The sequence below is a fragment of the Delphinapterus leucas genome, chromosome 3 (genome assembly GCF_059928025.1).
Source record: "Delphinapterus leucas isolate spDelLeu-1000000601 "Yukka" chromosome 3, BTC_Dleu_Yukka2, whole genome shotgun sequence".
NCBI classification, from domain to species: domain Eukaryota; kingdom Metazoa; phylum Chordata; class Mammalia; order Artiodactyla; family Monodontidae; genus Delphinapterus; species Delphinapterus leucas.
The window spans coordinates 64,333,585-64,345,942 of NC_143131.1; the positions used below are offsets into that span (position 1 = coordinate 64,333,585).

General features: G+C 33.5%; 1 protein-coding gene across 4 annotated transcripts in view; it reads right to left on the reverse strand.

The window, feature by feature from the left end:
- Positions 1-12,358, reverse strand: part of HOMER1 (homer scaffold protein 1) — a 124,027-nt gene that overhangs the window by 52,408 nt on the left and 59,261 nt on the right. For all 4 annotated transcript variants that reach the window (XM_089909055.1, XM_022594004.3, XM_089909056.1 and 1 more), the window contains one exon: positions 7,279-7,418. In XM_089909055.1, the coding sequence (XP_089765181.1) occupies positions 7,279-7,418 (140 nt within the window). The remainder of the gene's footprint in view (positions 1-7,278; positions 7,419-12,358) is intronic.

Below are 12,358 nucleotides of genomic sequence, written 5' to 3' on the forward strand. Positions count from 1 at the left end.
GCTTTATAAGAGATGATATTTTTAAAAACACAGTTTGCTTCTAACTGGTTTTAAAAACACAGAATATAAATACTGCCTAATTTCACAGAAACTACATCATTGAATTACTCTGCACTGCTTCTGAAATAAAAATTATTCTCAAGAAAGGGATGAAAAATGATTCCATTACATTGAAAATGCACATTTTAGTATCTTTCACATTATTAGGTACTTAATAACACTGTTATTATTTATAACACTATCTTTAACATTTCTTTACACAAACTACGAAATTTTGAAGAAAATTAGACTAAGTCAGTTAAACTCAAGTCTTAAGTTTGACAAGAGTGACTGCTTTTCAAAGAATATAACTAGTTTTACATTTTACCTTCAAGGTCTTATGAAACCGTAGGTGTAACTTTAGCTGACTGAAGCACCGTACCAAGGGCATTCAGAGTATATACTCAATTTCTGTGAGGGAAATTGTTTCCTTCGTATGTTTAATGAATGTCTACTGTACTAAGCACCGGTGATACAAATGAATAAAGCACAACCCTTGTTCCAGGAGACACTGAAAAGCTAATGTTAACCTGTATATGTTGGTTTAGAGGCAAAAGGGATTTAATAGAGGAGACATAATTCAGTCTGAGGACATGAAAGAGAGCTTACTGGAGGAGATGATGCTGGACCTTATGAGGATATACCAGGGTTCACCAGTTGGTGATCAAGTTAGAGGCAGAGGTGGGGTGCAAGGAAGTATGGTGTGTGTGTGTGTGTGTATGCAGCGACTCTAAAGAGAAGGGAGAACGTTGCAAAAACGAGGGAGCAAAGACTTGCAGATGAGCAATAGCATGGTTGCTTGGTTGTAAGTAGTTACAAGCAAATGCAAGTAACTACTACAGAATCACAAAGTGATGAGTCTGGGGAAGTCTCATCTGATGATCATGGATTAGTCTACATACATCATGCCACTGAAATATTTTAAGGAGAAAAGTGACATGGTCAGATTTTTGTGTTTGAGAGTAGTAATAACACCTATCAGAGTAATATGTCAACAAAGAGCAAATATCCAGGATTCCAAATTTGCAAATCATATCCTCCCAAATACCACCACCAAGAATTTAATAAGGCATCATGCCAACGGATATTACTAGCTGAGAATTTGCTTAAAATCCTTACCTTGGGCTAAACCATATGTAAATCACAAAGATTTCTTTTGAAAGTCTAAGCTAGAAACCAGATGGGTCATCTAATCCTCATCTCTCTGTTTGGGCTTATTTTTTAAAAACTTTAGTATCTCCAGATGAACCATGTACATTCCACCTTACCACAGACCTCACAATTCCATACCGTCATACACATCACAAACTTCACACATTTATGTGACTTGCTTGGCCTCTGCCTACATTCACTATTTCATCTTGTCCCTTACTATTCTAGTAAGAGGAAAGATAGAAAGCCAAATCCAAAGGAAGAGTATTTTTCCCTAAGTCCTAGAGCAGAACTGTTATCACACACCTCCCTTCCAATGGAAGCCCCACTATGGTCTTCTAAGAACAGAAATGGAAGGAAAAAAGAATTTTTAGAAGCCCTCCATGGGAAAAAGGTCATAATTAACCTAAGATCAATCTGTTCCACTGTGAATGATCACACCTCTAACTTCAAGCCAATCATCCTGAAAATAGAAACTAACAATCACTAGGGATGGACTGGTGAAAATTCTTCCCATTAATTACAATGGTAAGGCAGAGAAGAAGAAGGGCAAGGGACTGATCCCTATTGAAGGTGGGTTAGTAATGTCCTTATCTCATACGAATAGTATTTTTCTTCTTGCAAACAATCCATATTAAGTGATAATTTCCAACAAAATGCATTAGCAAATTTTTATATTTTCTTCAAAATCTTTTAGAAGACATTAAAATAGAATAAAAATTAGTTCTTAAAAACTTAAGATAGGAAATTTAAGTATACATACCTAAAAGCCTAATAAACAGTCTTGGTCACTAAACTGTATTTTTTCCTGTGCCTTATTCAAAAATACATGAATTGCTTCTTAGTTCCCAGAAAATGCAGACCTATATATACTGCCAAATTACCACAGCACCTCTTACAAAATGCTATCTGTTCACAATTATGGTACAGGAAATTCTGACATCTCCAAATTGTTTAGTTGCGATCTCTCACAAATTGTCTTGGCCTTCAAATTAATTTTTTAAAACTAATGCTAATTTTGAGGTTCAATAGTAGAGGAATAACAATATTCAAGTCAATTGTAATTAATAATAAGGGGAATCCTACAAGTTAAATTTTTCATCTGCAATTTTATCAATGATAAGGCACTTCTTGTGAAATCAACCCCCAGCTTTATACAGTTTTATTCAAACAAGAGTTATCCACAGAAATTATTTCTATTTTACTTCATAACTATAATCTTAGAAGTTTTGCTTACTATCCATAAAAAAGAGAGACAAATGGCACAGCTGTGGAGAATATAGTACCCCAGAGCTCTTAATAGTCATTCAGTTTTTTCCTGTTTGTATCATCTTCAAAGCACGTACAAAATATATTTGATTCAAGATAAAAACACTGCTTGTTTTTTTAACATATAACTAAAATGGTGTGTATATTTTCCAATGAAATTTAGTTTTTGAGATTACAAAAATCCCTAGTCACAGTTTTAAAGTAGTAGCTTTTGGAAGCTCTGATAATAAATGAAGAAATTAATCTATTAAATACAAATGGAATAAACCCACCCAGATTATGGTAAAATTGTAGTTATACTGCTTTAAAGCAAAATCAACCTAGTAAGGAGTGATGATTCTACACATATCCTTTAATGAATATCTGTTGGAAACACACAAAGTGGCAGAAAAAAAAAATCTCTTTAACAGAATAGAAGATACATGCAGAACCCCCAAAATGCATAAATTCTAGCAGCACCATGAGAATACATTATCTAAACATTAGAAGAATTTAAATATAATTAGTGCTCAAAACAGCCTATTTTCCATTAAGATAATCAAACTTTTGAAAATTTATCAGTACAAAAACAGCTTCACGAACTACTGCTGTATACACATATCTGCTTTCAACTCTCAAAAATAGGATAACAGCAGTTATTTATCAATATATCACTATATATCTGAGGAGCATATATTCACAATGAACAAAATAAAAAGTTTCAGTTTTCAGTATTATATTTCAGTATTACATTCTAACAGCGCTGGGAAACTATAAAATTAACTATTTCCAAGAGAATTTTAGATAGTTTTAAATCTTTTTTAAAAATCCTAGAATTCATTAAGAAATAACAAGTAAATTCCAGACAGCTGATGCTATGAAGCAAATCCCTCCTGGAATCAGAGTACAAAACTTTCCTCCATATATATATAAATACTATCAAGCATATAGTAGTTATTTTATTTAGTATACAGATGACCCTTGAACAATGCAGGGAGTTAGGGGTGCCAACCCTCCGTGCAGACAAAAAGCCATGCATAACTTTACAGGTAGTCCTCTGCATCCGTGGTTCCACATCCACAGATTCAACCAACTGTGGATTCTGTAATGCCGTAATATTTACTATCGAAAGAAATCCACTCATGAGTGGACCCTCGCAGTTCAAACCTGTGTTGTTCAAGGGTCAACCATATAGCTAATCTAAGACTACAGTCTCAAAGGATGCCCTGAACACTTCAGTAGGTCAGAGTGTACACCTGTTCAGTCCCAAAAGGATATTATCATTTAGGTTAAAAAAATATTTTTTAAGAAAAAACAGCAATTTAGATAAAATTTATTACCATTTCCCCAAAGAAATTAGTAAACATTTTCATCCTCATAATCTTCCTATTTTACACATCTCTAGACTTTTAAAAGCATTTAAATAAATATACTAAAAAAGTGTTAATTTATCTAAACTTATTCAATGAGAATGTTTTTGCATAGTTTATAACAAGGACACAACACAGTACTATATAGCACTTGACTTAAGCATTGAGCAGTCCATACATTTTAAAATTTAGTTCAGCAGTGTAATTTTTAAAAAAACAAAGAAAAGAGTAAATAAAGGTAACTCTATAATGCCAGTGAGTTAGATGGAATATAAAAAGTTGTACTAGCTTAGTAAATAAGTTTTTTAAAAGTTCAAAAGTAATTTAAAAAAAGTATTTGTGGATGAAATTATATGTCTGGAATTTGCTCTAAAAATAATACAAAAGTGGAAGAGGGGGTAGGATTAGAAAAGAAACAAGCCTGGGCATTTTTTCCTAAATGTTGAAGCTGGGAGACGTGCTCATGGGAGTTCACTATAGTGTTATCTCTTTCAAATATACTTGAAAATTTGTGTTAGTTTAAAGACTAACAAACAAATCTTGCTTTTCTCTTTAAAGTTAAGTAATACTTTTTAAAAAATAAATAAAGTTTACAGAAAATAAACTATAAACACATTACTAAATTTTCAGGACCAAATGAAAATCAGGGTTTCCTTTGGTTATGTTAATTAATGAATCAATAAGATTTAGGTATAAAATTTAAATTTTAAGACGAGCACAAGCTGGCTTGCTAAGTAGCTATTACTACAATCAACTCAATCAACTTGACTGACTAGATCATTGTTCCCTATATCCTTCCATCTTTAAAAGAAAAAACAAAAAACACAGATATTCTAGTGATTTTGCTCCTAATTCAGCAATAAAATGGTATCAACCAGAACAGAGGAATGTTGGCAAAGTATCTTTTTTCCTATTCATTCTTTTCTGTTGAAATAAGTACTAAGGAAGAAAGACAAAAATAAATAGTATAAGTAAGACTTAAAAACATAGATTTTAAATGTTCTCTGCCATGGGAAAAAAGGATAGTGTATCAAGTTTAAACATTTGTGAGTTTCAGATTTGAATAGAAATTATTTTAATATTCTTTGTGTCTCTCATTAATGAAGCACTGATCTTATTTCTACATAGTTCTCCCAAAATAGAAACAGTTATTAACTTCCTGACACAACAATGTGCTTGTTTTGGGGATTAGACTAAAATGCACTATTAACTAACTGGCAGTACATAGTAGGGTCAAAAGAGCTGAGCTGTAGTTCTAAAGCTGTTACTAATGAACTGTATGACCTAGGACAAATCACCTAACTTCTGGGATGTGTCAAAGGCCCATGCTTTCAAACTCTGACGTTTTACCCTATAATCCAGCCCACACTTAAATATGTATGTTACTGAAACACAATTTCATCTCTTAATGTGGGTTTTATCCTGGTGTTACTTATTTCATTTTATATTTCATTTTTTCAGAATGCCATGAATAACCTAAGTTGATTTCAAACCACTGCAGTTTGAAAAATCCTAGATTACACCATCTCTTGAGGTGCCCTCTGTTATTTTGAGGTTCTAACATTAGCTGTAAAATACTCAATTTTCTATCTCAGGTAGAAATCTTAATTTTAATCAAGTAACAAGGAGAATATTCATTGATACTGATTGATGTAAAAACAAGTTCAGAGAATAAGTCTTCTAAAATCCTATGCTGAAGTGTTTTTTAAATAATAAGAAAGCTGTAAGATTATATAATGCCTTTAACATAATTAAAAGCTTAAATTGACCTGTTAAATTTCATTTTCAGAACTCAAATATCTCCCTGGCTAATCTATATATTCCAGTAGTCAAAGAAGCTGTACCTTCACATCAAAGAAAGTAAACTCCTATTTGACTCCGCAAAACAGAGAAAATCAATAGATGACCAATCACAGTTAATAACTCCAAACACTAAGGATTTGCAAAATAATAAACACTCAGAAAATTTTAGGTACATAAAATAAACTAGAAATAGCTTTTACAAGTGATAAATACAAAAGTTCTTAGTTCATAATGCTACAGTATCCAATGCATGTCTTGTTTAAGTGTTAGCCAAAGAAATCAAGTTTATAATTATGTTCAGTGTAGTTACATCTATTTATTAATTGGACATGTTAAATATAATAGGAAAGAAATTTTTGCTTCCCTCAACACAAATATTTTTAAAACTGCATATGAATCACATTGCTCTTTAGTGGTAATTGTGTATTTTAAAAACCAGTATGGTTTACAAATCAATATAAACATATAGTCTTCAGATTGGAAGAACCAAAAATGTTCATGTGTTCAGTCATTTTTTAGCTATAGAAAAGAGAATACACTTATACTGCAATAGTTAAAGCATTACCTCTATGAAAATTCTAAAATATGCCTAACTCTTTTATGCAAAATTATTACCATTTTTAGGAACATATTAGAATAGCCTCATAGTCAAAGAGTTTTTCCCCATTCATTCCTAAAAAACTCTTTAACAAATTCCTTCTTCTTCCTCAGCCTGACTATGAGGTCCCTCAATGTTAGTCTCTAATAAGTTTAGTCCTATGCCCCTAATATTCAACCAATAAAATCAAAATTAAAATTCTCATGAAAAAGAGAGTTTGGAATATATCACTTCACAATTCTTCTGAATATGCTAAAGAATTTGATCTTTTTGAACTGGTCCAAAGAGATGCACAACAAAGGAAAGCTTTTTTCTGAATTTTAATTAAAATTATCTAGGTCAAAAGTTTCCAAAGAAGGATAAAAATTAACTTTAAGACAATGACTGAGAGGTATTTGTTTACATTTACAGTTTCACAGACCTCCTTACATCCTAAAAATACCACAATATGGCCAATAATTAATGTAACTGGTTTTGAACATATTTAGGATAAAGCGCATCTTTTTAAAGTATCAAATTCTTTAAAATTCAGAAGCATGTGAAGATTTATCTCCTGTTAGTTGGTGTGCAAAAATGAACCTGACATTAACATTAACAGGTCCATGCTGGAAGTTACACCAATAACTTGTCTTCTTCTTTGAAATAATACAGTGAGATCACCTCTAAGACTGGCAAAGCTTAATTTCAGAATAGGAAACCTATTTTTTAAAAAAAATTTTTATAACCTTCAAGAACATACATGAAAATGGAAACCAGGTTAACAAAGAGGGCTTTTTAGGAGCTGGGTTAAGAAATAAGTAAAAGATTTGCAATAATATGTTGTTTCACTGAAAAACAATTTGTACTATAATTAGCTCAGTAGCCCTTTTTCTACAAAGGTAATGGAAATGTCCACTCCAGTCCATCTAGGCAACTATAAATTATTAAAACTTTTCTGAGGTTAACAGTTAAAAAAAAAAAGTCTGACCTGGAATTTTCACTCAGGGTTGTAACTTTGCAAGATTTATCTGAAACCAAGTAAGTTTCTACACATTTTACTTAATCATGATGGTTGAATTGAATCTGTACCTATGTGAAAATGGCAATGCATTCTGAGTCGGTTCAGGCCTTGGCTCTGAGTTCTGGGTCACATCAGGTGTTCTTTCATCATCTGTCCCATTGATACTTTCTGGTGTTAAAGGAGACTGAAGATCCCCTCCTGCTGATTCCTTTAAAAAAAAAAAAGAAAAAGGGAGTGGGGATAAAAAAGTGTTACACTTTTGTTAAAATACACAAGATCATCTAAAAGTTAAAACTGACTCTGATGTATGCTTACTTATGAAATATAGTTATTGAAATTGGAGTCAAAGACGTAAAAATGAAATTTGAAGGAGAAAAAATTTTAAAGCAAAGCAATGCACAAGAAAACTAACTGAAACAATACAATTTAAAAATGTAAACATAACACAATTTAGAAATGTAGTTTCAAAGAACTGAAAAACTTTTAGGTTATATAAGCAATTAATTGGTTAAAATAAGATATTCAACTAATTACTTAAGAAGAAATAGAAGATGGGACAAAAATGCAAGAAGATTTTATTTTTTATTTGGGAGGGTAGGAAGAGAAAGGGGACGAAATCTTCAACAAGTCAATTTTTTTGATCTGCCATAGCTTTCAATTCCAAGAGACATTTAGAAAAGTAACTGGAAATATTTCTATAGCACATTATATATAATGTATTTCAGCTTTTCTTGCCTGCTACTCATAATGAAATTATTTCTCTTTGCAATATTTCCTGTCTTATTTCTATCAAGGTAAATTTAGTTTATCCCACTGGAAAATGGATGGGATTTAAAACAAAGGTCACCCTGACACCTACTCTTATGACTGCCATCATCAGATTATCTAAATTTGATATTAGAAGTCAGAATGAGGGGTTATTTGATAACCCTGGTAACCAGGGGTGGTCCTAGCACCAGACTGTTAAAGAGCAGCTTGACAGACCCCTTGCAATCTCTGACCAATAAAACCTCACAATAAAACATCAGTGTCCAATAGGGGAGTAGTTGGGGACAGTCATAATTTGTCAACTTGAAAGAATATAAGATTTCCTCTCAAATAAAAATAAGAATATGTGTAATATAGGAAAATGCTTATAACTAGAAAAAAGAGAATATAAGGAGATATCTAGACTATGATAATTTATATACTTTACATAAAAATTATTGCATGTGAAGAAGCACTAGAAAGAAATATGGAAAATACTGATATTAATGTGGTGAGACCAACTTCCTTTTTTGGGGCTTCTGGTTTTATATTGCTGTATGTGTTTTATTTTACATTTAAATATTTTAACTAATAGTACCATAGTGCTATAAATTATACAAGCTATCAAAGATCAAAAGACTAGTTTCTTGATTCCACATCCTCACTTAACTATTTTTCAATTATTAATGGAATCTCTAGTTTGACCTTTAATTTCATTCTTTTAAAATCTTTCCTCTGGGGCTTCCCTGGTGGCGCAGTGGTTGAGTCCGCCTGCTGATGCAGGGGACACGGGTTCGTGCCCCGGTCCAGGAAGATCCCACATGCCGCGGAGCGTCTGGGCCCGTGAGCCATGGCCGCTGAGCCTGCGCGTCCGGAGCCTGTGCTCCGCAACGGGAGAGGTCACAACAGTGAGAGGCCCACGTATCGCAAAAAAAAAAAAAAAAAAAAAAAATCTTTCCTCTGAATCTACTGTTTCTATTAACTGATAGTCAGTGTATGAATAGTTTGTAGTATACTGTGAAAACATGAAATTTTGTTTCACAACAAAGTCAAATCCTACTGAGGGAACAGTATCCAAAATGACTATCTCTAGATCAATTATGGACCATGTCAATTAGCCTGAAAAAGTTTAAGCAGCCAGTAAGAGACCATGAGGTATTCATATTTGGTTTCAATAAATTGGGAAAATTTTTCTCCAAGAAAGGCCAAACTAAAATAATCAAGGTTGACTGTCCAATCAACTAAACAGTAAGTTGGCCAAGACCTAATTCAGTGGAAATGATAACAGAAAAAATTACCTTGTTAACCTGAAAGGGCATAACCAGTATTAGCAACTAAGGATTTGTTAGATTTGGTTGATAAGAGTGTGAGGGCCAAAAGTAGATTAGGATTAAAAGAAAGAGTCAGAGGAGGAGTAGTGTGATTTCTGGTTCTTATTACCTTCTGGGGTGAAATAAGAAAGATTATGAGGCATGGGTGATGGGGAGGCTATAACTGTTGATGATACTGAAGTAGACTCTTCTTAGAGACAAGCTAAGAAGGAGAGAAGGAAGAAAGGGATAGAGGTTGCAACAATTCCAGCATCTCAACAGAGCAAGCTTTTCTTCTGAAAGCTCGATTATTAGCTATATTTAACAAAAGGCATATTGAAATTACCCTAGACACTATACCTAAAATGAAAACAAAAGCCCAAAGCATATTTCATTTTTAAGGATGTTTAAAAAAAATTAACATTTGCTCAAGAGAACAAGAAATAGTTCCAACAGTACATAAGGGAAATGAAACTCCTTTGCCTTCTAACTATTCCAACTAGGTAGCCGCACAGGTAGCCAAAAGTGTTGTGTGAAAACTTCTAGAAATTTTACATATGCTAAAAATAGCACTGCGAAACTAGTTTTATTTAACATATTCCAAACATCTAGTTGTTTTTTAGTTAAAATTTTGTGTAATTTCCTAAACATTCCACTTTAGTTATTCCTTAAAGACCCTAACTTTCATAAAACCTGCATTTTATATCTTTAAATCAAACATTAAAATAAAAAGCATGAAAAAAAATAAATAAATAAAAAAATAAAAAGCATGGAGATATATCTGTTAGACTACAAACTTTTGAGAAAGTAGGATAATTCCTCTTTAGAAAGAGATTCCTAAACTAATATGGCTAGCCACTTCTATGGTAAATGTTTAAGGAAAAAATTATCAAATAATATATTCTTTGATCACAGTTGATGAAAAAATTAAAAGTGTAAAATATAAATAAAAACTGAGATTTAATCAACTTCTATCACCTCTCCATCCTTATTTTGAGAAAATAAAACTCACATCTCACTGTTTCTGGGAAATTTCCCTCACACCCCACACCAAAACAAATAATCTGAAAAAGAAAAATAACAAATTGAAAAAAAAGTTTGCATATTAAAATATGAGAGAGTATCAAGGAAGCCAAAACTAACACATGTGACCACACTATAAAAAAGGAACCTGAACAATGATGTAAGATTCAGAAAGTGCTTAAGAATTCTCTCTACTCATTTATGAAGTGGCAAGAAAGTCCTCCTGCAAAAAGCAAAAAGCTCCAGAAATATCTTGAATCACATGGAAAAGAAATCAGGTTGGCCCTCACTCCAGGCCAGGCCTTCAGGGTGGTGTCACCAGCCCACTCTCAGGTGTATGTGCCATAGAAGGAGGATGGGGTGTCAAGGGTTAGCTCTACTTAAAGAAAAAAACTCAGGAAATTGCAGACGATCAATTACTGGTATGATTTATGTAATAAAGATTAACAATCAAAGAAAAGCCTTCAGCTTTAAATCAAAATACTAGTGAACAAATGAAACATAATATTATTGAATTTTAATTTATAAATGTAAAAGAATCTTTTTTTAAAAGAAGTCTTTACATTAACTGACTTTTTTTTTTTTTAAAGATCTTTTTGTTTTAATTTTTTTGCTGTGTTTCTGTGCAAGGGCTTTCTCTAGTTGTGGCAAGCAGGGGCCACTCTTCATCGCGGTGCACGGGCCTCTCAACTGACTTTTTAGATTAACTCATCAACTACTGGCTTTGATTCCAACAGATAAGAGGGCTTATGCTGTACAACCTCCTATCCTCCCAACCTGTCCCACTCCCTTTCCACCTGCTCTTCAGCCTCATCAAGACTTACATCCTCTTGGCCCTCTGCTATTATGCTAGTTGTCAGGCTCAACCTGGCTTTATTTCTCTCCATACCCAGCCTGCAACAGAAAGTCAATCACCTCAATTATATTCTCAGTAGCATCATCCCAACTTCTGGGCTTCCTTACCTTCCACAACACCCATCTTGCCAATTTCTAATTCATATCATCATTCCCTATTCTCATGTGCCCAAGCCACCAAATGCTATGGGAGAAAATACGTTAAATATGCTGGTTAGTGTCATGAAAATAATTTCAAGCTCTGACTTCAATTATGCTCTTGAAGTGACGAGTATTCTTTAATTTTACTTATTCCCACTTGACTCTTCTTTTTCTTTACCTAACAGCAGTCTCAAACCTCTGTTCAAGCTTTCTCTTGTTTGGTTGTCCTTCCTCTCAGAGAATGATCTAACTCTTCCTTCACAGAAAAAATGGAAATAAATTGGCATAGACTTCCTCGATCTCACACCTATCTGCATCTAAATCTGTTTTTATCCTTCCCTCCTATCTCAGATAAAGTAGCTAATTTGTTTCCACCCTTCCCTCTCACATTACCCTCTTCTGCACAATGCTCCATCAATGATCCCTTCCTTCTCGTCTCTTTTTCCTTCTCTAACTCCTTCCTTCCATTTAAGAACACATTCCAGTCACCCCCACACATACATTCCAGAAAAAAAATTCTTAGCTCCATATCCTCCTGAGATTATCACGCTAACCCCTTTTCTCCTCATACAAGAGAACCAAATATTTGTTACCTTATTCTTATTACTAAGCATTTTGGCCTCAAGATTAACCTAAAGTCACTAACTATCTCCTTTCATTCTAGAAAGTGCTTCACATTGCCCTTCCTTCCCAACAGTCCCTGTATTTACAAATGGACTCCACTTTGTTAGGTTGAAAGTCCTCTTAAAGTCTCAACCTAGTGGAACTCTGCTCCCTGCACTGCCAAGTCACTGTCTCCAACTTAAAATGCTCTTCTCTTGACTTCTGTGCTAACATTCTCTGCTGGTTCATTTCCTACTTCGGTGTTTTTCCCTATATCTCCCTCAAATTCCTTAAGTAACCATCTTTTTTTTTTTAATTAATTAATTTATTTTTATTTTTGGCTGTGTTCGGTCTTTGTTGGGGGGGTGCACGTGGGCTTTCTCTAGTTGCTGGGAGCGGGTGCTATTCTTCATTGTGGTGCACAGGCTTCTCACTGAAGTGGCTTCTCTTGTTGCGGAGCACAGGCTCT